Source organism: Etheostoma spectabile, chromosome 9 (assembly GCF_008692095.1).
Source record: "Etheostoma spectabile isolate EspeVRDwgs_2016 chromosome 9, UIUC_Espe_1.0, whole genome shotgun sequence".
NCBI lineage: Eukaryota > Metazoa > Chordata > Actinopteri > Perciformes > Percidae > Etheostoma > Etheostoma spectabile.
Genome location: NC_045741.1, coordinates 34,482,585 through 34,509,381, shown reverse-complemented (window position 1 = coordinate 34,509,381; position 26,797 = coordinate 34,482,585). Strand labels below are relative to the sequence as shown.

Sequence of the window (26,797 nt, the reverse complement as noted above, 5' to 3'; positions counted from 1 at the left end):
TAATGCAGGATTGTCAGCCAGTGTCATGGCCTTGTGTAATTTGAAATAACAGTATGAATATATTATTTTATAATTAAACCCACAAGACTTAAATCTGGTGAATAGTCTGCTCTACCCATTGTGTGCTGAGGGAACTATTTCATGATCAGAGTTTAAGCATGAAAACCTACTGAGGTTCAGTGTGTTAGTCACACGGATTGCATTTCAATAACGCAGCTTGTACGGACCTTACATATTTAAACAATCAATTTGGACCCAAATAGCCCATGTCAATTTCCAAAACACTTTTTCCTTTCTACATTGAACCATGAGAGCATTTTACTTGCACTTAAAAAAATCAGCCCCAATGAAGCTGTTTGTGTTTTTGCATATGACATGATTTATTAGCAAATATGTTAAAGCTATTTTTCTTATCACTAACTCACACACCACACTACCAAAACCTGTTTATGCTAATTTAAAAACATGCATTCATAATTGATATTAACCGCACAAATATAATGTTACCCTACTCCAGTTGGGGGATAGTAGATCGAGTAAGATGAAACTATGATATGTGTAGAAGGATGCATTGTAATAGCAGTTGATGACTATATTACATAATTGTGGCCCAATAGACGAGGCACCAAAACACTTACTTTCTTTCAAAATACCTCCACTTGGAGCATACCACATGCAGCTAAAGGTTCAGCATGAATACGGTCCCACCACGCCGTGCAACACACTGGAGGCTGGAGCCCGCCTCCTGGGCATATTGTTGAGGTGCAACCTGATTGGTCAGCTAAGGGTGTATCTTTGAGCTAGCCCTGTGCAAACTGCTACAGTGGGGATCTCACAAAGGGAACCATCAGATGACGTGGACCCAGCGGATTAAAGTCAGACATCAGTTTGCATTCTCTTTCACGGGATTACTGAAGCAACCCTTTGCCCATTGAAGATCTTCACTGGCTGACATGAATGTATTGATATCCTATTATTAAGAAGTTGTATCTGGATATAATAACCTATCCTTTATTGTATTTGCAAATGTTGGTCTTGTCCTGATAAGAACTAATCAGGGGTCAAAGGTAGCTTGTTCCCAGGGCCCAAAAGCTCTCCGGTGGTGTTGTCATCCAGTGATGATAAAACAAGAGATTAGCCACATTCTAACCTCTAAATCTTCACTTCCAATATGGAGCTGCAGTTCTCCTGCACATTACTGAAACTGATATTTAGCATTCTGATTTCATACAATTACTTTATTGTCATTTTTGTATTGTTCAAAAAAATGTATGATCCATAGGGGGGCTTGTTGGGGTTTTGGAAGCACTGTTCTCTCCAGTCAAATATTAAATTTGCTTTACAGTTGTTGAGTCAATAAGTAATTGTCTCATGTTGAGCTTTGGCCAGCTCCTTGAGCAACAAGGCACTACTCTGCAGACACTACAACTGGTTCCTTTAGTGGGCCCTGGTGTTTCCGTTTCAAACCCAGTTCTGTCTAAATGTTTGGGGACCAATGACCCTTAAGTCCAGAACTGACCCTGCACATAATAGAGTGATTACAACTCCCAGCTGCTGCCTTGAGGCCACTTGGGTATCCCCAGGGATGAGGAGGAAATCTGCTCATGCACTTTACCACCCGAGTTCTGACCGGGATGACTGATTAAAAACAAATTAAGAAATAAGTGAGGAAAGATTGTGAACAGTGGCTGATAAAAACAATAATATCCTATTCTAGGCTTTAGGATGATGTCAGGATAAATGTACGTTTGGCTTTTAGCTACAATGCTCATGTCTGGAGCATATCAAGTAATACTTAATTGTCTAAGGAACAGTGAGCCAGGACAAATGTTCGCAGATTTTTAGGCTACATTATCCACCACTAATGTAATGCCAGTATCTAAGAGAGGGAGTTTGAATTGAGCTGCACTCTAAACTGCTGGAAGAGACTCTAGGCTGGAGTGCATGCACATGCGCTCTCAAAACGTACTTAGTTTTCTACAGATCAGTCCAGTTTGGACTCAGGAATGCCTACACAGCCGGTGTGTTTTGCAGACGTTTCACTCTCACAGGCAATGACCTATTGGAAAGAAAGGAGTAGTGAGGGAAAGGTAGTGGGGCAGGAGCAGCTTTTGGCCGTAGCAGAGGTGGTCGTAAACAGTCTGAGGAGGTATCTGAAGCTCTCTCGTCTCCAGCATCCAGTCTCCAGTCTCTTGGCGTTTGCATGTCGTCTTATACAGCAGTTCTGTGCTCGGGGGCCCGGCTGTAAGGGCCTTGCTGGATAATGGCACATTTCTTTCAGGCAGCCGAGAGAGAGAGAGAGAGACAGAGAGAGAGACAGAGAGAGAGCCAGAGCAGAAGTACCTTATCTGGCTGCTAGCCATCCTCACCACTACCACCAGTGACCCCCATGAGGGATTTATATATTTATACATTTACACACACACACACACACACACACACCATTCCTCTTGCCTCGCAGGAGGTTCACGTCGTTCGCCCTTGACCACGTCAGTCATGCAAGACTTTATAGATTAATGGTCAAGGGGAAAATGTGTCCCGCTGTGGAATAGTAGCGACACGGAGAGGTAAACAAACCGTGTTGCTGGAGGCCGTGCGTGACAGGGCCTCTGTTGGGAAACAGCCCGAAGTCCTGTTCCCCTTTGGAATGATGTCATTCCAAAGGGGAACAGCACAGTGTAGTTCAGGCCACATGGATGAATACAGGCTGCAGTTATTAATGCACAAAAACGATAACCAGGAAAGGTGGAGTTTTGTTTATGTCCCAAGTTTACACTAAAAAAATGACTACTAATATACAGTGACTAATATACAGTGACATACTGTAAAGCACTCATGCATGGGCTCATACAGAGACCACCCATCATGGAATATGTGTCTCTCACACAGCTACATTACGGTATTTAACCCAAGGCATTTTTATAATGCTGTTATGTTATGTTAAGGTTTTCAAATTTAGATTGCAGAGAGTTATGTATTATCATATGGGGCCAGAGAGGAGATACAGGTCTAGCATAACATGTATGTGTGGATTTAACCCATCAGCAAGCTCAACATACACAAGGCAAACCCCCTAACTCAGCAATTTTACAATTTAGAGATGGTAATTCACAAACACCAACATATTTTCCTAAGTGACACTTTAACTACATTTTTGTAGAACCCAAACTAAACGGTCTGACTAGTTACTAAATCAGCTACGTTGAGTACTCACCCCCAGTGGGGTACTAGGGGGTTGTATATCATTCTGAACTTGTCATTTAACACTCCTGTTTACATAGTTACTCCAAATGTGGTCTGTCTTTGTGATAACACATTCTCCTGCCGATAATAAATCCTGTGGCTGTACTGGAAATTGATTTAGGCCTCTAATGTTTCTTGCTACATGTGAGTTGGACTCAGAATGACGATATCTATTAACACAAAAGCGCCAGGAGAAGACTGGCATCTGATTCTTGAAACAGATCCCATTCTTGCTAGAAAATCCCATTACATTGGATATGTTCCCTTATGGATATGTTCTCTTTAGACGGTCAATAATTGAGCTTTAATTGTAACCACAATGGTTTTAAAATGGGCTTATCCCTTCTGTAGCTGTTGTCCATGTAGCTGCAGCAGAGAGAGAGAAGGACCACAAGGGGAAGTGGGAGGCTTGGGTCTGCTCAACAGCCAGCTGGTCTCCCCTGGAAAATACAAGATGCCTTCTCGTGCCAGGAATCTGCAGAGTGAGAGGGAATAGTGAATGAAAGCAGGGAAAATGTTAGTGTACATGCTACCGGCCAGGAAGGAAAAGGAGAAGATGGTTCATATTCCTAAAATTCAACAATCTTCTGAAGAGAGGAAAGTGCAAGCAAAAAAGAACTGGAGGAGGAAAATAAAGAAAAAAAGAACTGGCATTTAACCTCAGTAATAAGACGCTAACGTGGTTAAAGAAAGACAAATAAAAGTCTGTGGCTGAGTTTTCTGATTACATTGTGAAAAACTGTGTAGATGGAGCATTAAATATTTAATTTCTTGGACTACCATGAGGTAAACATTATGGCTTCAAAAGTCCTCAATTTGACCTTATGATACAGCACTTAGGAAGGTAAAACACAGTTAATAATATATTACAGATTTCGGGGACCCAGACCTGTCACCAACTTGATCATAGTGATAGGTTAAGTACTGTACAGTACAAATTTGAGGAGTTTTTAGGTTTATGTTACTTTGCAGAAGAAGAAGAATGTTTCCAGTTGATGCTGTGACCGATCTAACCTAGCTGTCAAGACATCCTTAGACCTGAATAATCACCAATTCAAAACCTGCTGGAATAGTACCTATGTATTAGCATGAACCACAAACCTGAGCGCCTGCTGTACTAGTATTGTTTTTAGAATTAACATTCACAGCAGTCAGAGCACTGCATCTACCAACTGATATGATGCTGTATGATAAACATAATCACATAGTTTTAGTCACAGGCCGGGGTGCAACGTAACTAAGTACATTTACTTACTGTACTTAAGTACAATTTTGAGGTGACTTGTGTGTTTCAGTTTTATTTAACTTTATACTTCTACTCCACTACATTTCAGAGGGAATTGTTGCACTTTTCACTTCATCACATTTATTTGAAACTCGGTTACTTTTTAAATATAAAATCATATGATATAATGACGTACAAAACTACTAATCTATTTAGCAGTTTAGAAAGTATCTAAAATTAGCTCTAAATTGGGGAACAGCAACATTTAAATGCTCTTACACGTATTTCTAAGTGATAAAAACAGGATAATATAGCCAAATATTCTATAATAATATAATACTCTTAAAAGAGACATTCTGCATTAAGAGTACTATGCTACCTCAAGCACATTTTGCTAATAATAGTTCTCTACTTTTACTTAAGTAACATTTTGAACTAAGGACTTTTAACTTATAATGGAGTATTTTTGGACTATATTATTTCTACTTTATAGCTCTGTCCACAGACACTATCTAGGTGAAGGACACCAGTGAAGGTGTGAACCAAGATTTATTTTGACTGCCATAATTGCTGAATTATAATTAGTTTAGTAAATCCCCCCATGACACTCAGTAGGCTTCTTGTTTGTGAAAGAGGCTGTGATTAAATCATATTCCAGGATTTAATTGCTTGTGAGTGTGAGAATAAGCCTCTGAGGAAAATAATGCAATCCACTGTGTGCTGACTAACCATACCTACATATTCAAACACACACACACGCACACACACATCCAATGTCAATTAGGGCAATATTTAGTGCATATATCATCATTACAATTTGATGCTGCTTTTAGAAACTACAGAGGGATTAAATCATCTCTGAGGTTTTCTGGGCTGTGAACTTTTTTTGTCATGTCATTCAAAAATCTCCCTCCTGATGTTTTGCTGATTGGTGATTATTTGCCCACTGTATGGATAGTAAGTAGGCCTAGCCTAAGTTGTGATAATAAAGGGATGCTGCTGCTCCCTCAGGCACTTTCCACTGTTTTGCCCTTTGATACAGGTGTGTGTAGGTGAGCATGTGTTTAGTGGCAGTCCGCATACATTTGTTTGACAGAATTGTCCCTTTACAACTTCACACCACCGAGCCAAAACCAAAAGCTCCTATAGCATTACGGCCATTGTGTCCTTACCCATTGCAGTGTCACTTTGGTGCACACACACACACACACACACACACACACACACACACACACACACACACACACACACACACCACACACACACACACACACACACACACACACACACACACACACACACACACACACACACAAAATTTCTGATACGAAAACTAAATTGACTTTTTGACAGCTCAGCATTTACAGTGTAATGGTGACACCGTGTGGTATAAGGTTATAATTGCAGCCTGCTGCCTGAAAATGGCGTCTTTACGACTCTACACAGTTTGGCATATAGCTACTACCTCACTGCTTTCGCGTCACTCACTGTAGAAAGTTTTACCATTGTATTAAGACCCGGACAAGTAGTAAATATATGAATTATCTGCAGGTACAATGAAGAGCTGATTACTGTCTGTTGCCAGGTATGCTAGCAGGTAAGTTAACTTTTAACTTCCGGAGGTTGTACCGACATCTAAGTCAGATAATCACTGGTTTAATTCAAATTGCTGCCATTACAAAACCAGTTATTCTCCACCATTGGACATATACACCTTTAACAGCTGTATTAACATGTAGTCTTGTCAATAACTTACTAATTAAGTTCCAGTGTTTCGCCCTGGTACTACTACTGCTATATACACATCTTGGCAACTTTATTCATCTGACTGCAGTACTTCTGTTGGACAGCAGGTGGCAATATAATGCAGTGTTAGCTAGCTTGTTGTCTGTATGTGTGCCGTGGACTGTACAGTTTATGATGTGTACAGGTAAACCACCGTCTATGGTGAAAAATAACAATAAACCACAAGAGGCTCTGCAACAACACAGTATTTGAGTTTTGATATGAAAGTTGGTCTGTGGAGCCAGATATTATTGATCCATTTCATGTACCTGTTTACTGCCTCTATCCAACACACCTCACTCTTCTCAACTGTGGCTGATTAGTGCAGTTTAGGGAAAGGGCAGCATCTCAAGTGTCATTTTGTCAACCATAAATGTTAGGCTGCTATCTTTTGTTAATTGCTACTTACCTGATTTTAGACATATTTTTTATGCATTGTGTATTTTTTGAATGATGTGGATTTGGGATATCTTTTTAATGATTAGTTATACTTGCACCTTTATTAATATTTTGTATTCACACTCATTGTATTCGCATTCTTTCCTACTAATAATGCACAATATCCTCTGAGATACATAAAGTTCTATCTTTTCTAATTTTGGAGCAAACGCTGTAAACATCAACATATCCTTTAATTCTCTACTAGCCTTCATTCCTTGTCTTCCTTTGGATGCAAAATTAATTTATGTATTATCCAGTCCTTACTATGTTAACACACAAATTAACACCTGACACCTCTCAGCTTGCCAGCACTCCTGTAAAGTGGAAACCTGTGGCAGTAGCGGCATACTTTTTGCAGGAGAGGATCACTTGGGTGTGAGATGAGTGACAGCACACAGCAGAGTGCTGTCAGTGGCATTTGCAAGTCATTGCTTAGAGTTAACCTCTTCACTCTCCCTTCAGTGCGGATCAACCACCTAAATTCAGAATCAACCTCAGAAAAGTTGCTTTTTTTTCCGCGTCTAAGAATTCCACTGAAACAAATGAAATTATCTTTATGCGACAAGACACCATGAGGAAACTGTTTTCTAGAAGTCCTCTTACTTCATTCTTATTTTCTCTGTGAGCATGCAGTGCAAATTTGGTAGTTCATGGCCGAAATTGTGCAAGCTGATGCATTTACAGATATTTAGAAAGTCAATGAGATCTTAGTCAACTTCCCTACAGAGAGACACAAATCATCACATTGTTCTGTTTTTAAAGAAAGAAATGCTGGTGAAAAGAAGAGGTTTATATTACCGGTTCCAGAGGTTATGCTGGCCTGGGTTATGATGAAAATGTCCTATTTCCAAAAAGAAATAACTATTTAGCAAATACCACAGAAGTAGATGATTAAGTATTGATCTCTTCAGTGGAGGAGACTTGTGAGCAACAACATTACAGCACTGAAATTCCTGAGTTCCTACATGTGCATGCCTGTGGGCGTAAATGTGTCAGCGTCTGTTTTATGTGTACATACATGTACGTATGTGTGTCACAGAGGGTATTTATTTGTATCTGCCTGCAAGGTGGAGAGGAGGTGTGTGTGTGTGTGTGTGTGTGTGTGTGTGTGTGTGTGTGTGTGTGTGTGTGTGTGTGTGTGTGTGTGTGCGTGTGCGTGTGCGTGTGCGTACACACAAGTGTGCATAGTTGCTGCTGATGTGGGTCATTACCCCTTCTTTCCCCAGGGGCCATGCAGCAGGAGAGGCAGAAGGGGAGGGGATGTGTGGGTGGGTGGATGGGACTGGGGTTGGGGGGGGGGGGGGGGATTGAGATTGCCTGCGTGGATGTGTGTGAGTTAGCGGGGTGGGGGTGTCCCAGAGGAGTAGAGAACAATAAATCACAGTGCCGTCTGCGCTGACACCCAGCATGTCTGATGTGGGCAAAGTGAGGTGGTGAGGAAAGGCTGTGGGGGTGGAGGGGGGGCACCACCATGACAACACTGTGGCCTTGTCTTCCTGTCACTCAAGCCCACGCTGGGCAGTAGCCATTCTCGACCCCACTGGAGAAATTGAGAAGAAGTGGTGGGGCGGGGAGCAAATAGGAATACCACAAAACCAAAAGTTTATGACCGGAACCAAAACACCTTACTCCAATATCATCTTTTTCCCCATGGGATGCCTTTTTTCTTTCTTTTTTTTTTTTTGAAGATGAACTCTGTCTGCTGCTGAGTTGAACAAAGTTAAACTAAAGGAAAATTCTGCTCTTTAAATGGCTTCCATGGTGGAAGGTCATTGATTTGGGTTCTAGAGCTTATTTGTATATGAAATGTAATTTTTAAGTAAGTTTGATTTTGACTGCTTAAAGAGTGGTTAGTGGTTTTCTTTATTTTCTTTAACGTTTAATAAAAACTCCCGAGCCTACTATGTGCGTGAAGAATGAGAATAAAAACATGAGAACGTGGGCTTTCTATGTCAGGAAATAAATGTAGTTGCAGCCCTCAAAATGCAGCATATCTTGCAGTCTCAATATATGGTGGTCTGTAGTGGCTATACTGCTATTGGAGAAAATGGTTTCCCTGCTGTGTCTATGATGGTCTCCTACCGGTATGATTGTTGCACAATTGTAGGTCGGAAAAGAAGGCCTCGCTCTTTGAATCTGATGTGATTGAACATATTTTCATAAGCTCTAGTGGAAATATACTGAAGTGGTCATCTAGATTTGGCCATTCATCACTGGTGTTTAAAATAAAACCAAAACGCTCGACCAAACAACAAGAAGGGGCAAAGAAATGCACAGTACATCAGCAATACTGTCAATTCTACTGTTGTTTGAGTGGATTTTTCTTGTGATTTTCAGAGTTTCTGCACATTGAAGTTTATAGATGGTTATTTAGTATACAATCCTGTATCTGCCTGTCTCAATGGAGGGAGCACCAGACAAGTGAAGCCTATTGATGCAAAACATTGTAATGCTGCCTTCCAATGAACAAAAGAAAACATATGATTATGATCTTTTTGACCGGATATCTGTCCAGTAGACTTTGTCCAGTGTTATTAGGGCATCATTTAGTGCTAATATCATTGTCACAGTTTGACACTGATGTTGCTGTTAGCAACTAGGGATTAAGTCGTTTCTGAGGTTTCCTGGAAAATGAACTCGTTTTTGTCCTCTCATTCGAAAATCTCTCTCCTGATATTTCGCTGCTTGATGATTATTTGCCCACCGTATGGATAACGGGTGGTTTGGCTCCCACTGCTGTTTTTTTTTCCACGCCTTAAGTTGTGATAATAAAGGGATGCTGCTGCTCCCTCAGGCACTTTCCACTGTTTTGCCCTTTGATACAGGTGTGTGTAGGTGAGCATGTGTTTAGTGGCAGTCCGCATACATTTGTTTGACAGAATTGTCCCTTTACAACTTCACACCACCGAGCCAAAACCAAAAGCTCCTATAGCATTACGGCCATTATGTCCTTACCCATTGTGGGACCACTTTGATGTCCCGTTGTTCTGAGCCTCTGTAGAGGAGAGAAGGGCACTGTGGACTTGGTGTATTTAATCACTGGCGCTCAGCCAACACACACACACACACACACACACACACACACACACACACACACACACCACACACACATACACACACACCTAGCACACTCCTTCATCTGACCTGCCAATAACAATAATATGTGTCCTTCACTTATCATTTTCTATCATCTATTATATTATGCCTCCCCCCAGCAAAACGTAACGCAGCCTCATACATCCTGTGCACCCCCACCCCGCTGCCCAGCAAAACACACACACACACACACACACACACACACACACACACACACACACACACACACACACACACACACACACACACACACACACACCAACATGAAACATCTCCCCGTGCAGCAGCAGACTGCAAAGCACTGCATTCCTCATGACTTTTTTTCTAATAAATGTGATCCCAGAATCCGGGAGGGAGACCAGCACTGTGCATTAAAATTCATGGGAAAAAATGGCAATAAAATCTTTCTTTCTCTCTCTCTCTTCCCCTTTTTCTCTTCTTCTCTCCACTCTCTCCTGGCTCCCCTCACCCTTCCCTCTTTTTCATTCCCTCACTTGTCTGCTCAACACACATGCACCCGGCGCACACACATACACATACACATACTTTTTTTTCCATCACCCGTGTGCACTCTCCTCGTTCAATCTCTAACCCTCCTACTGGCTCGTCTTTCTCATAACCCCCCTGCTGTCCTTCATCCTTTATTCTCTTCCTCCTCCCTTTCTCCCTCCCTTTTTCCCTCCCTCCCTGTCTCCCCCTCTGCGTTTCCTCTCTCTGTCTTTTTCTCTCTCTCTCACACACACAACCACACACACACACATACACACACACAAACACACACACACACACACACATCTATATTTTCCAACTCCACCTCTGGCAGGTTGTGATTTCCACTGTCAGAAATTGCTTTTTCAATATCTCTCTCTCTAATTATGAGCCCCGCCAAAGGGGTCGTGCCACCAGAATACCAATTTTTTTCCACCATTTCTCCTTTCTTACCCAGAATAATTCTCATTTTCCAGGTAACAACAATGCGCATATTCAATGTATGCCTATGCAAGCGTTGCAGCATTATCACTATTGTATTTCTGTGGCTTCTGCTGCCTTCTTGGGGTGTGATTTAGATGTATTTGGTCTTTTCATGTTTGGTCAGCTCCCTGTGGTCATGATTAATTTTTGACATCTAGAAATGAGCAGAATGATGCAGAAGTTAGAGCAAAGTCTATTTATTTCCACACCAACAGGGACGAATTGGGGTAAATGTGAGCTTTTTCAATGCATTGATGGTTTGTGGGGAGAAAAAAAGGAAACCACTGAATCTTGATACAGCAACCACACAACTCCTCATTCTCAAGCACTCCCTGTACCAGGAAAGGGTTAACCACACAGAGCAGTTGTAGCCTGCTTGATTGACGTGCGGAGCGTTGTGCTACCTAAACCCTCCAATCAGCAAACGGTCAGCACGCCCCACGTGGGTGCTCTCAATACTCATTGGCTTATTTTACCAGTGTTTACCGTGCCGAGGCTGAGCCCCACGTGGAGATTTCATTCAATCACTGAACAATTCCTCTGAACCTCTTTATTTTTAAAGAAAATGTTGTACATTTTATAAAAAAATAAAATTGTGATACTTGTGTGGATAGATTTACAATTAGCCTACTATATGAGGGTGAATAATTAAAATACAAGACTAACAACAGGAAAAAAAGGTATCATCAGGCTTTGAAGAACAGCATTGTGTGAATGCTCGATGCTCTCATTTGCCCAGTATTTAGGCTATAACTTTGAATGGTAAATTGAATTGAATACATTTTTCTGCAAGAAAAAAACATCACCAAAGCTGTCATAAGGTTATTAATTTAAACTGTGGGGGAAAGCAGTGTCTTTAGCGCCCCCCCCGACCCCCCCCTTCCTTAAAGAATGCTACTCATATGTTATGTCCCATTGAGGATCAGAGAAGGGGGGAGTGAGAGTGAGGGACTGGGAGTGTTGTGTGAAAAGAGTGCAGGCCAACGAGCGAGACAAAAGAGGCTGCATTGAATGTGCCGGTGGTGTGTCCGTCTCTGAAGCCACAAGCAAACCACATCCCCCCCCCCCCCCCTCTCTCTGGTCTTTATGCTACAGACGGCGAAGACATATCAGAGAGAGAAACACAATTCAGACATTGCAATTGGAGGAAGCGCGAAGTTGAGGACTTGGAAGAAGGCTCCCTTGGACCGGGTGTTTCTCCTCTCCTCTCCCCGTCCTCACTACACGTCGAGTGCGGTGCGGTGTGCGGTTGGAGATATAACCCAGAACAAAGGAGTCTTGAAGCTAGGAATGAGCGAGCTGAGACTAGCTTTGCCATTACCTTTGAAACCGGGCCAAATGCCTCTCTGAGACCAACAATAGTACATCGGCTGCTCGTATTTCTCGAGGAAGCTTTCCGCCCCAAAAGCGAGCAAGAAGAAGGACCAAAAAAAAAGGCACACGGAGGCACACAAGTCGGCGGCTACAATGTTTCCTCAGAACCGACCACCGGTAAGTAGGCTACGCTACTATGTAACCGTATACACGCGTTTAACGAGGTTATTGTCTGGAACCTCTGTTAAAAACAACGCGCGTGTGTTATAAACGCCAGGTTGTTCCTAAAACCGTAGTGAGCATCAATAAGAAAGTACAAGCCCAAATTGTTTCTTTGTCATCCTTACTCTCTATTTCCGGGGACTCCTTTGTGGGGGGAATTATGATACTATAGGCTGTTACATAGCTACAACATATTCTCTTGCTGGCCTTTGTATTAACGCCCTGTGTATTCTTTGCATTTATGAAGTTCAGGCACATTGCTGTCAGTAGGGGTTTAGTCCAACTTTGCTGCGTGTCTTTGTGTGTGAATCTCATGTCCTTGGTGGCCACCACCAGTTTAGAAACACGGAGCCTCCTTCTATTCCCATACTCCCATAGAGTTGACCCAGATGATGTAGTGTGTGTGTGTGTGTGTGTGTTTGTCCCTTCCTCACATACTGTGAGGAGGAGGGGAGTGAGTCAGCTCGGCTTGTTGACACCTTCACTCAATGGTCTGCCCTTCTCAAGTGCCACTCATTGTTTAAAAAATAAAATTAAAAAAAATCTGCTTTTTTAAATTTCTTTTCAATCATATCAAGGGAGACTCATTTGATGGATGGAAAACTAGAAGCTTCCCCTTTTCAAGAAGCTAACCGCGATTGCCAAAAGTCCTCTACAAGGGCTCGTAATGTGGCTGTGAAAATGAGAAAGAAATTGGCCCGCTGTCTGTGTTTTGAGATGGATCTCTGCGAGGTTAGGATCGAAATTCATGCTGCATGGCTTTAATTTGTTTTAGTCGAGTTAGGTGGAGAGCTTTTGAGCAGACTGAAATACATAAACACTGGTCCTCCAGCTGTGTGAAGTATCAATTAAGACCTGCTCATTTGCCTAACCCTCATCTACATCCCTCAGCCATGCCACCCTGCACCCCGCCCCTGACCGTGTGTTGACAGGCATTGAAACCAGATTAACTGTGAAATATAACTTTATGTGTGTGTGCCACTTTAATTAAATCTTCTCACAAATTCATGATTGCAGGTAAAGACCCAAAACAACATTGTTTTTATTTTTTGTAGCTTTTGTGTGGTTAGCTAGCATTGTAACTTTAAACATTTCACCCTGTACTTCCTTAGAGTGATAAAGGGATCTTGTGAGTCCCCTCTTTTGAAACACAGTGCATGCACAAATCTCTCTCTCTCTCTCTCGCACGCACGCACGCACGCACGCTAGCAGCTGTGTATGTAGTATAGCTGAATGCAGGAGGCGGACTGTGGGTCTGTGGTTTGCACTGTAAACCCAATCCCTCTCATCCAGCCTCTCCTCACTGTGTTCCTGTGAGCGCTCCAAACCACATCTTAATGTATGGGCTGGCATCCCAGGGTGAGAGGAGCAGCCTGTGGCAGGTCTGGGTGGAATGTTTAGGCCAGCGGCCCTGCTTCATTTCGAGCCTCCGCAGAACATTACCACGTGAGACACCTCCCATCCTCAGAAATTCTCTGGCCATCAGCAGCTCTTGTTTGCACCTCGAAGCGAAGGGCCACTCAACCCGGCAAACAGTTTAATCTCGGAGATGCAAGGCCGGCAGCAACCTGTCATCACTAGATACTGGTCTGCTTTAAAGGATGAGACCCATAATTATATAAACATGACGTGTGTGTGTGTGTGTGTGTGTGTGTGTGTGTGTGTGTGTGTGTGTGTGTGTGTGTGTGTGGTGTTATATATATATATATATATATATATATATATATTATATATATATATATATAGTGGGGAGACCAAGTATTTGATACACTGCGTTACCTGTATAAAAGACATCTGTCCACACACTCATCAAACCTCTCCACAATGGCCAAGACCAGAGGGCTGTGTAAGGACATCAGGGATCAAATTGTAGACCTGCACAAGGCTGGGATGGGCTACAGGACAATAGGCAAGCAGCTTGGTGAGAAGGCAACAACTGCAATTATTAGAAAATGGAAGAAGTTCAAGATGACGGTATCTCCCTTGGTCTGGGACTCCATCCAAAATCTCACATTTTGTGGGGCATCAATGCTCATGAGGACGGTGAGGGATCAGTCCAGTTCCACACGGCAGGAACTGGTCAGTGACCTGAAGAGAGCTGGGAGCACAGTCTAAAAAAAACCCCATTAGTAACACTACACTGTCATGGATTAAAATCCTGCAGCACACGCAAGGTTCCTCTGCTCAAGCCAGCGCATGTCCAGGCCCATCGGAAGCTTGCCAATCAACATCTGGATGATCCAGAGGAGGAATGGGAGGTCATGTGGTCTGATGAGACAAAAATATAGCTTTTTGGTCTAAACTCCACTTGCTGTGTTTAGAGGAAGAAGGAGGAGGAGTACAACCCCAAGAACACCATCCCAACCGTAAAACGTGGAGGTGGTAATATCCTTCTTTGGGGATGCTTTTCTGCAAAGGGGACAGGACCACTGTACCGTATAGAGGGAAGGATGGATGGGGTCATGTATCGCGAGATCTTGGCCAACGACCTCCTTCCCTCAGTAAGAGGCTTAAAGATGGGTCGTGGTTGGGTCTTCCAGCATGACAACGACCCGAAACACACAGCCAGGGCAACTAAGGAGAGGCTCCATAAGAAGCATCTCAAGGTCCTGGAGTGGCCTAGCCAGACCTGAACCCGATAGAAAATCTTTGGATGGAGCTGAAAGTCCGTATTGCCCAGCGACCGCCCCGAAACCTGAAGGATCTGGAGAAGGTCTGCATGGAGGAGTGGGCCAAAATCCCTGCTGCACTGTTGGCAAACCTGGTCAAGAACTACAGGAAACATATGATCTCTGTAATTGCAAACAAAGGTTTCTGTACCAAATGTTAAGTTCTGCTTTTCAGATGTATCAAATACTTCAAATGTCATGCAATAAAATGGAAATTAATTATTTAAAAATCACAGAATGTGTTTTCTGGATTTTTGTTTTAGATGCCGTCTCTCACAGTTGAAGTGTACCTATGATTAAAATTACAGACATCTACATGCTTTTTAGGTAGGAAAACCTGCAAAATCAGCAGTGTATCAAATACTTGTTCTCCCCACTGTATATACATGTTTATAGCTTGCTAGTGTACTGACCTAATGCAGTGCACACCTAAACTGAACCTCACTAGAGATAAAAAATCCAATTGTGTGTGCCGCTGTGTGGTGCCCACATAACAAAAACAGCATAGAAACATTCTTGAACATGCTTCTGGCTCTTATGTGTTCAGATTTCTTTTGAGATTTTGCCCGTTATAGTGTATTATCTGAGAAGTGTATAGGACATGGCACAATGGCTGGCTGTCATTAATAAAAAAAATTTAGCAGCCCTGCCACAGTGACCGAAACATTTACAGCTATGATGTAGACACAGACATAAATGGGTAAAAAGAAGAAAGCTATAACTCACTATCACTAAAAGGTGTCCGATGTCCATCTGTTTGCTTTGGGGGGAAAGTAGATTGAAAGATCTTTCTGTTGCCAAAGTAGATCTGATCTGTGCGAGATATTATAATAATCAGTGAGTTATCAAAGACATCCAAACTTCTAATAGGTCACTATAAGGTTGGTCAAAATGTTACCAATATCCCTCTGTCAACCATCTTATCCTGAACAATGCCTTAGACCGGGGGAGAGGTTGTGAATTGGCTACTTTTGTGGGTGAACCGTGGTTCAATATTTGTAGCTTAGCCAGTCATTTATACATATTTTATAGCATTTCATAATCGATTTGGGCACATTATCCAAACCACTAATTTGGTTGCTACCCAGACTTTCTATTGTAAGTATTTGTCAGAGCTCTGTCCTGATTGTACTTAGTTTGAGCTTCTGTATATGCTGTAGTTGGTACTAGGCCAATAGGTAATCACAATTTGTCTTTTTTTTTTTTTTTAAACATAATCACTGTTTTTGTTTAACTGCAATTCATTGCTAACAATAGCTAAGGTCCTAAAAATACAGTGTTTTATGATAGTAAAGAGACTTTATAGGCTGTGTACCTGTCTCATTACACTATCTGGGTCACATAAGAGTGATCTAACCAAAAGATGTATCTTTCAGGTTCATTCAAAATACAAATTTAGTTGCAAAAGCAATGCATAACTAAATATTTTTAAATTGTACTGAAACAGACATTTATATTGTTAATAGCAATTATTTCTGAGACAGTAAATTGTACAGCAAAATTTGGAATTGTTACATCTCTCGTTGGTACACACTGTGGACAGCTTGGGTGTGTAATATAAGTATTATTGTCTTCCAAACAAGTTTTGACTAGATAATACAGTTAAAATGGATTTGTTTGACTTATTGTCTGGCTGTTGCCCTTGCTTGTCCCAATGGACTCTTTTGAAAGGCTCACTTTATGAGGCACAGTCTCTGGGGACTGTACAGAGGCATTTCCAAAGTCAGAGATGTGTCTTGTCAATGTATGTATCAAATGAATGTTATGGCACACTACAGACTCCAGCACTTAAGACCTTTTCTTAGTTCTATAATGGGTTAGTGTCACCTGAGCTCTGTAATTAGTTAAATATGTAATCCAAAACCCAACCTAGCACCAATGTCATTTTTCAAATTGGATGTTGTGGTGCCAGTTGATGCTTTTTAACTGATATTTAAGTGCTTGGTGACTTCACATCACACCATGTGGACGTTAGTGCAGTGCCACAAAGCCTGTGTTAACTTAACAGCTGAACTTAACACAGTACACAGTTGAGTTTCAAAATGTCAACATTGATGGTAGGACCTTTTCGAGAGTTTAGTGGCTGTAAAATGAAGACCTGTAATTGATTTAAGAAAAAATGTTTTCTACTAAATACTTGCCTAAATCTTCATGTGTGTATCTCCTATCTCCCCTCATCATATCAATCCCTTCAAGGAGGTGGTCTTTCTAAATATCTAGTCATTAAACATAATTAAGGTAGGGGACAAACTGTTGTGGGGAGAGTTCTCGAGTAACTGAGTTGAGGCCTTCTCCTTGTCCTTTAGCGCTAACATCAAGTAAGCATCCATGCCCCAAGTCCCAGCATGCTTTTAGCTCTTTATCACCACTGTTGTCCAGGGGTGAGAGTGTGGCTATTGATCAGGAGTACGCCTGCTTTGCTCAGCCACCGATTAGATGGAGACAGAGAGAGAGAGGAGGGAGAGAGAAAAGGAAAAGGCAGAAGGAAAAGAGGCTGAATGGATCTCAGGTTTACACAAGCTGTTGTGGAGGTGCGTCTTGGTGGAATGAACAAATGAACTGAGGGGGTTACCTAATAATAAAAGAAGGCACCTCCAGCAATTAAGCCAGCTGACAGGCAAACTGTGGAGCTTCGCTAATGTGGGCTGACAGCAGGGGGATTTGAATAACGAGGCTTGCGGGAGGATGGAGAGAGGAATGAGGATGTGGAGGGGGGGGGGGGGGGGGGAGGAAAAACTGAGGACGAAAGATGTGTGGTGCTAATGAAACAGGTGCCTGGCAGCCCCTCCTCTCTAAGTGCAGGAATCATTGAGAGATTACCAGGGTGTTTCTCTAGCGCCTCAGAGCCAGGCCCATAGCCACTTGATGGAAGGTGGGGGGGGGGCAATAAACCTGTGTCTTTTCTTCCCCACCGCAAGCCGCTTTAACAATGCAAATCATCGCTGAATGTTGTCGTATTTGAATAATTTGTTATTTATAAGAAGCTTTCCCATGAAATGCTTTTGAGAAAGGACAGTGTATTAACATGTTCTTTTTTTAATTTAACCTTTTATTTAACCAGGAAATAGTCTCATTGAGATTCAGAACCTCTTTAACAAGGTAGTCCTGGCCAAGGCAGCAGCATCAAAGTTTTAACACACAGTAACAAACTGCAAACAGACTTAATACAAAACCGCAAAATTACATTAAACACTTAGAAAATCAGAATTCTGCAACAGACATGTGCCTTCAGTGGTCAGGAAGTCCTTTGTCCTTTTCTTTTTTTATTTATTGTCCATGCTCTCGAAATTATCATTTAAAATAATTTTTGACCCCCTGATTTTTCATCTAGTGCCATTGTTAGGTATATTTTGTGTGTGTGTTTGGAGGGGGGGGACAGAGATACCCATTCAGAAATACCTTTCTGGGTTTTAAGACTTACTGTCACTGCATCCTTGGTCAGATGAGAGAGGGAGAGAGAGCTTGGTGGGTGTTCACTCTTGACGATTGACTCTGAGGGTAAGCAGTGTAATTAGTGGCCTGGCTAATGGGCCGAGCTACTATATGAAGGGAGGCAGCAGCACAGCATCTTCCCAGCTAAAAGAGACAGGCCGACAGAGACAGCGCTCCGATTAAACAAATACAAAACTGCAAATCCCAACATTTCTGGTTTGAAGGATGGCAGTAAACTGTTCCAGCTGCTGACTGAAAAATCTCAACAACTATTGGCTGATTAATTAAGATAAAATACAATATATTCACCGTGCCCAGAGGAAGAATCCTAATGACATTGGCTTTTCCTGTAATACCACCATGAGGTTCGCTTTTGTTTTGTTTCAATGTCTTGGCGGCTATGGTGGGATTGCCATTAAAATTGATAATGACATTGACCAAACACCTGTACAGCTAATGGCATTTCCATCAGCCCTTGCTGTACTCTGTGTGCTAATTAGTTTTGAAGGCTATAACACTTAACTAAGGTGATAAACTTAGTAAAATGTACGCCTGCTTAGCATCGTCATTGTGATAATGTTAGGATGTTGACGTTAGCACTTATCTTAAAGCACCGCTGTGTGTAAGTACAGTGTAGCTACCCAATGTGAGTCAAGTGCAGATGGGAGCTGCACATGCGTCACTTGGCAACAAGTAGCCTACAAGATGCTAACAAGAGACTTTTGTAATGTCAATACAATAAAAACTGACCCACATAGTTCGTTCCCTGCTAGCTACAAGCTAGCAATCAAACACAACAAAGGCTGTCAGTTTAATGGCGTTTTGAGCTATCGTTAGCAATCAAACAATCATAGATAGCTAAAACGTTTTTGAAAGGATTTCCATCTTCTGTTATTGTTTGCAATGACAAAAGTTTATTTCATGGTTTTCACAAATTTCAGTATGACTCGCTATGCCGTAAACCGTTTTAAATCTGAGCCTACACAACTAACATCTGCACTCGACTCACATCGGGGAGTGAGAACAGTCTTACAGACCTGCATGTCTGCCTTTAGTCTTGTTTTCGTGTGAACAGTAGTCAGGACCATCTTACGTTGAATTTAAACTTTCTTTTGCTTCCAGTGAAATTTTGGTATAAACTAGATTCTCTGGTCAAAGCTGGGCACAATTATTGTTCAGGATTTATAATTAAGGCAATGCAGCAGAAAAGGAAGTAGAAGGTGGCAACCACTCATAACAAAGTAGTGGGAGCTTTGTGTATAAAATAGTTTGGAAGAATCTTGTCTTTTTGCTACATGTGAAAAATACATTTTAAGTGGTGAAAACTGCAAAAGGGAAGGGAAATTAAAGACGTAATCCCAGAGAAACCCATTTCTCCCCTCATCCCCTGCAGACGTACAAAGACAGGAGGGTTCTTTTAACCTAATATTTTTATGGTCTCACACAACCACATAATAACACTGATGGCCCCATTTCTGCTCCATAAGCAAATTATACATGGTTCAGCGTTGTTCGTAAGGACTGAGACACTTGCAGATTCCCATTGATATTTGACGTAGGAGCTACATGTGTCGATACAATGAAGTGCATGTGTGCTTGTAAATGCTTGGTGGAAAACTTAGTCGTGCACACATCCACTTAGTGTTTGTAGTGGGCATGTGTGGGCGTGTTGTCTCGTCTGTGTGTGCGTGTGCACATGTTTTTTTGAGGGTAGCGGTGTTAGAGCAAGGATGTGAGGTAATAGTGGTTTGTTGCTTGCGGTGTAATTAGTGGTGACTCAAATGAAAACAGGAATGATTTCATTCAGGGAATGCCACACTGTTAATGGTCCCTCACATCCGAATTGTCCACGGATGCTGTTTTTCTGCACCATTTCTTCATTGTGCATATACGTCCGTTTGTGCATTTGTGTACATGTCTTCACATTCATGGGTTTTGTTGCATGTCACCTTGGATATGATGCATGTGTACAGATGTAACCTGATCTGTTATGTTGCTAGCAAAGTGCTATGGTTTGTGTTTAGCTGTTTCTCCCCCAGTTAGCATGTTTAAAACATCTTTATTACATTGTTTCCTATCCCACTGAAGGGGAGGTCTGATTTAAATAATTTCATTCACATAGATGACTCCTTCACGCTCTCTCTCTCATCCCCCTCATCATACGGTCTGCATTTAATCATTGCAATTGACTAAGGCCTTTTCAAGGACTAAGAGAGAGAGAGATTAGTGTGAACATGTGTCTGCGTGCCTATACATCTGATGTAACAGCGACCTATTTGGGTGTCATTCCGCTTGTGCAATAGGTGGCCGTAAACCCCCAAACTTTAGCCTTTAGTTCTTCTTAACTGGGTTTTTGCAGCAGAACAGGTCACAACGTAAACACCTCCCCACTGATTTATCTAAACAGATGAGAATCAGATGATCTCTAATCATATCATAGAAAATCTTTCCTTCCCCATGCAATCTTTCCCCAGTATTACAGAACCTGACTTTGTGATTTGTGAGCCACAGGGAGATCTAGTCTGTAATTGTGTAACAGCGATTTTCAGCGTATGTAAGCTTTGTTCAAGGGCAGACGGTGTGTCTCGTTTGCTCTCAAGCCCAGGACACGGCTGAGAGGGAGGGAATAACTGAGTGTAGGATTATCAGGTGAGGATCCCAGCCTAGCTCCTTTTTCTTTGAAATTCTTTTATTAGAATAAGCCCATGTGATTTACCATCTCGTTTTCGAGGGGGTCCTAAACAAAATACAACAAAGAAACATTGCACATATACAAACAAGATGAACCGAACAAAGCACAAATAACCAACCAATAAAACACACACACACACACACACACACACACACACACACACACACACACACACACCACAGAGCCTACGATTACAACACAATAAATAACAGGTAATAATGAACATTCAGACTATAAGCAAGCATTACTGGAAAACATCAGTGAGATTAAATGGTTCAGTAAAGAGAGAAGAGGGAGGATCCATTCCCGGAGGTCACCAGGTCAGCTTAAAGACCCGACCTCTCACTTTAAAGCCTGCTCAGCTGTTTGCCTGAAAGACTAATAGCAATGGTTCATAGGAAATGTAAGTAGGGGGACAGAGGTCATGTATGCAGGGATAGGATCAATGCTTTGCCGAGAAAGCATCTGTCTTGTGTGCCCAGTCTCGTCTCGTGTGAATCATCATAACAACAAACCTAACCAGCAGTCTGGAGTTGTGCGTAAGGTCCTAAGTGGCTGAGCCAGCAGAGAGACAGCGGTTTCTACTACCTAAAAAAAATTGTCCTTTTCTCTTGAACATCAGAAAATAAAAAACAACTCTCTCTTGCCTCATATGTGCCTCCATTTGTGAGGAAGATGCTCCCTCTCCTTTCTGTTCACATGTTGAAATAGAAAACCATGAAAAATGTTAAAGATTAAGGGAGAGAAGGATGGTTGCCTCTTTCTTCTTCCTTCCATCCTCTTTTAGAAAAAAGGCCTTGGTGCTCATTTTCCCCCTGTGAAGTGTGTGTGTGTGTGTGTGTGTGTGTGTCTAAAGGTGGGTTTGTGCATAAATGAAAAGGGTTGAGTGTGTGCTCTAGAAAGGGGGATCTGGCCGACAGATTGAGAGCAGCTTGTTAGAAAGACGAACAATGAGGCCACAGCCCCTCTCCTATCTTCTGTTTTGGTCCGTTGCAGTCTCTTTTTCCTTTTTCTTTCAAAACACATTCTGTTTTCTCCTGCTCTTTCTGTACTTTACCAACACTTTGCTAGTCTCATACATGGTATATCTTTCCCACCCATCTTATCTTTTACTCCAACCTCTCCTCAATTCAACTTAGATTTCTCTTTTCACACTTCCCTCCTCTTTCCTCCGTATTTGCTTCCCTCTCTTCTGATGTTTCACCCGCTAAAACACCTTCCTCGTTTTCTTTACACGTCTTTCTCCCCTTATGTTCACCCCACATTGTATATACGCACCTGTGGCCATATGTGTCTCCTTACACATACATGTATGAACTGTAGGTGCTGTGTAGGCACAACATGCAGATGCCTCGAACATCTTAAATACACTGTCCTTGGCATTCATTTTGTCATTGGAGTTGGGTGATGTGAATAAGTGGTTCATTAAACATGTGTGACAGCCATGGTTGATGTCTAGGACATCAAACAAAACTACACAAAGACTACAAGTTATAGATGCACATTGGAGAAATATTTTCCACGACTGTCCAAGGTAAAAAAAAAAGAGAAAAAATGGAATGCAGGTACGGTTGTATTGTAACAGCTGTCCACTCCACATAAGCATCATTTTTTGAAATTCTATTGGCAAATGTTACAAATCTGTAAAAATTTAACTTGATCTGTAATACATTTAACAACATCTTTGAGATAATGCGACGCTAACATCTGCTCTGCTGTTTGAGGTTTTTGTCAGATTTAGCATCCTACTTACTGTATATCTAACTATGTCCTCCCACAATCTGCCTTCTCTCTTTACACCTCCCATCACAGGCTGGAAAAAGTGCAAAATGTGGTTCAGTCAATTAAAAAATTCTGGCCTTTAATAAACTAACAGAGCCATATTAAAAGTAGTCTGTACTTTCCAAAAAAATACAGTACGTGGCTATCACTTAACCTCACTGTCATACTTGACCATCATGAAGCTTGTGAACGGCTGTCCCAGGCCCCCTTGGCCTCTGCACTCTGTTTTTTTGACAGAGAGCCAAATAGACTGACAGACGGACAGCCCCCCACCACCCTCCTAGTCCACTCTCAGCCCCCTTTTGTCCGCCTGTCCTGCAGCATTACCACCATGGTTGGAGTCCCTTAATTGCTCTGAACCCTGCAGAGATGGGAGACTATGCACAGGGTTGGGAGGGGTCTTGAGCCATGATGAGGTTCTTTTCCTCCACTTTTATCCCTTCCACCGCTCTATTTCTTTATTTCTTTCTTCTACTCAGACTTGCAATTAAAAGTGTGCTCATTTGGCTAAGAAGCTGTTGTATCTCTCCATCCTCTCATCCAAGCTCCATTCACATATTTCTCTGCTGCTGATGTGAGTGTCTCTGGAATAGACAGCCCCTCATTATAGTTACACAGGCATGTAGGTACAGATATGGTGCTCATGTAGATCTTTGTTTCCTGTGGTTGTTTTGTAACATTCTTTGTAGAGGCAACTTCTTAGGTTGAAGAAACTGTTTTAGTGAAGCTTCTTCTTTTTTTACCATATGAAATTAGTCCAATCACACAGAAATTACTCAACCATTGGCCCTGGGATGTTGACACAATTTTAGTAGCAGATGTCAAGAATTATTGTAACTATGCTGTACTACTGAGTTACTGTTATTAAACCCCCTAAGTTGGCTGTATTCTTCTCGTCTCAGGCACCTCTGCAGCCACCCCCTGGGTCTTCGGCCTCAGTGGTGGCAGCCGCAGCAGCAGCAGCCGCAGCAGCATCGGGGACGCCCCAGTCACTGAAACTAACATACCCAGAAACTTTGGACCGCATCAAGGAGGAGTTTCAGTTCCTCCAGACCCAGTACCAAGGTGTGTGTGTGTGTGTGTTGTGTGTGTGTGTGTGTGTGTGTGTGTGTGTGTGTGTGTGTGTGTTGTGTGTGTGTGTGTGTGTGTGTGTGTGTGTGTGTGTGTGTGGTGTGTGTGTGTGTGTGTGTGCGCGCACGCTGGTGTATCCCTCTGTGTTATTTGGCATTTAGACCAATAACCGCACTGTGTTTAAAAAATGCAAGGCACTGTGTTGCGTCATGTACGCGTTATTAGGGAACCCACGTAACTTCTATGAGAGGCCCATCCTACGAAGCGGCTCGATTGGTTGGGGTTAGGCACTGACCTAATGTTGGTTAACGTTAGGACAGCCGATTGGTCAGGAGATAGGACCTGAACAAATCGGGAATGGACGCCTTGCCTGCCAATAGTAGTGTATGAATGCTATTGAAAGGCAGGCCTTTCTCAGACGTTGGGTGGGTTCAATAATAACGCGTCAGGTACAGGTGAGAGGATGAACTACGATCCAGGAAGGCTGGTTTGGGTATATCGACGAGTTTTCAGAATTATCAGAACACTGCACAGTGGTTTTAATACTCAGACAGGATTTTACAGCTTTATAAAGTTTTCACAAAGACAATCATTTTATGCTCCATCTGGACCACTGAGTGGAATTTTTTCCTGTTCACAAAGTAATCTACCAGGAATGTGCACCTACGTGCATTTGACTGACCGGTGCAGTGTGTTGCCAGAGGACTTTGCATGGAGTTGTGGTTTCATTATTTTGCCCGACAACACGTCATTTATTTGGCCTTGCTTAATCTACTGTTTTTCATGTACGTACATACATACATACATACATACATACATACATACATACATACATACATACATACATACATACATACATACATGCACACACTCAATCTATGAGCAACACTAAGACATATGCATGCAATAGTTTAAGTATATGAGAAATATGCAGACTTCTTCTTTTGCATTACTGTATGATGTGTTTGATGTGATGGAATGTTCCCAGAATGCCTTTTTAATGTGGGATTTGGGCTGGCTGTGGAGTTCCAGCTTGCTCTCTCCGCTCTCATGGCAAATCTTCACAGGGTCCCGACCCCTCCCTTACTCTTCTCCCCTCGTCCTGCTTTGATTTAGCCGGCCGTGTTGTATCACGTTGGTTCACTTCTGATATGTTTGTTGTGTTATCTGTTGGTTGAACTTCTGGCACTGGTTGTCGCGGATTAATTCATGAACATTTTGAAATTTAGGACAGTGATTTTATTTGTTTTGTCTAGACCGAAAACAAAAAATTACTTGCGCACTTAAATCTATTCCAAATTCCTCTAAATGAAAATGTTTCAACCAAAATGATCTAAGAAACACCCTTTGTGGTTGAAATGTTGTCATGTCCATGTATGATACAATTATTCTTTTAATCTTTTTTTCTGAATGTTTTTAGCCAGCACCTGGGGGGAAAAAACAAAACAAACTATTATCCAGTTGTACCACACAAACCAAACCAACAGCAGAAGCTGTGATACTAACCACATCCTTAGCTGTCTTTTCTTGTTCTTTTTGATATCTTGGTCATCTGGATGCACATTGACTTTTGTCTTGATGTGAGAGAATGTCTTGTGTGTACTCAGTGAATCAGTGGAAAATCCAAGGTCATCACACTGGGACCATTTTTTAAAACGCCCCACAAAAATATTTGCAGAGCTTCTGCGAACCACCTTTTGAGCAGTACTTACCTAGACAAATAAGCCTTTCAGTGAACGTGAGTCACCCCTGAATCTGATGGTTGAGACGGTGTGATCAGCTCTGCTGGCAGCAGTTGTTCAACGTTACACCAAGTGTTACAGTTACAATACACCTGGGGCACTTGCCAAACATGGGTGCTGAAGACTAGCAAGCAAAATAAACAATAAATGAGTCATGAGAGAGCAAGAGCAAGCTTGTGATTCCTTTGGCATCTTCCTTATTCTATACCACAGCATGCTGTTTAAGCAGGCCTGCTTCAGGTTTCCAAGAAAGCTTTGTTCAACCTTCCCACACACTTCTCCAACAGCCCACTGGCTGTGAGACACTCAGTGCATTTACATGCAGTTTAAAAAAAAAGTGGTTATATTCGGGTTAAGGCAATACCCCGATATCTCAAACGCCATGTAATGTTAAACCTTATCTTGGTTAAAATTGGAGACTCCTTCAGTAACCGCGGTATCACTGCATGTATACACCAACCTTGACTGGGCTATGATTGGTTTAAGTGTTGTTGCTTTTTAGCGCTGCAAGTAGTTGTCGTTGCTATGACACCATAAAACAAGAGCTTGTGGTCCGTCGGTTTTACTCCCTGCCGAGGCAGTCGCAAACTCAGTTAGATGGCTAAACCGATATGTACTTCTCCGGGGCTGTCAACGCTGTGTCTTGGCAAAAAAGTGGAGGGACCGAGCAACCCGAGCAGCTGCCTCTGGCTAACGTTAACGTTAGCTAGTTGGCTAGCTAGCTGGCTAAAACACCCAACACTGGTTGCAGATAACGTTCTAATCAGCCGGAAAAGATGTCAGTTGTCTGGCGTGAACACTGTGTTACACCCGGTTACGCTGTGACAAAAATGTCTAAATTAAGTTGTTACATTTTACTAATTGAAAGGCCAATTGGTGTAATGTTGACAAAGGTCAACCAGAAGAAAAAGACAGTTGTGTGTTGGCAGACTGCTACCTACTGTACCGGAGGTAGAGTTATACTGTCATTCTCCCCATTCCTCCCCGCTTGCGATATTTTTTTGCTACTACAACCATGCCAATACCTGCCCTTCAATAGCATTCACACACTACTATTGGCCAGGCGTCCATGCTTATGCAAGGTAACGCAACCCGATTTGTAAAGGTCCCA

General features: G+C 42.2%; 1 protein-coding gene across 5 annotated transcripts in view; it reads left to right on the top strand.

The window, feature by feature from the left end:
* The first annotated feature begins 5,892 nt into the window (after nt 1–5,892).
* tle2a (TLE family member 2, transcriptional corepressor a) overlaps nt 5,893–26,797 on the top strand; it is a 46,465-nt gene continuing 25,560 nt past the window's right edge. The window contains exons 1-2 of one of the 5 annotated variants that reach the window (XM_032526929.1): nt 5,893–6,065; nt 23,776–23,936. Coding sequence is in view for 4 of the 5 variants with exons in the window: in XM_032526924.1 (XP_032382815.1) it covers nt 12,230–12,253; nt 23,752–23,936 (209 nt within the window). In the remaining variant the exon portion in view is untranslated. Of the gene's footprint in view, nt 6,066–11,704; nt 12,254–23,751; nt 23,937–26,797 lie in introns of those variants that run through there. The other 4 variants (XM_032526924.1, XM_032526925.1, XM_032526927.1 and 1 more) reach the window with 4 other exon arrangements.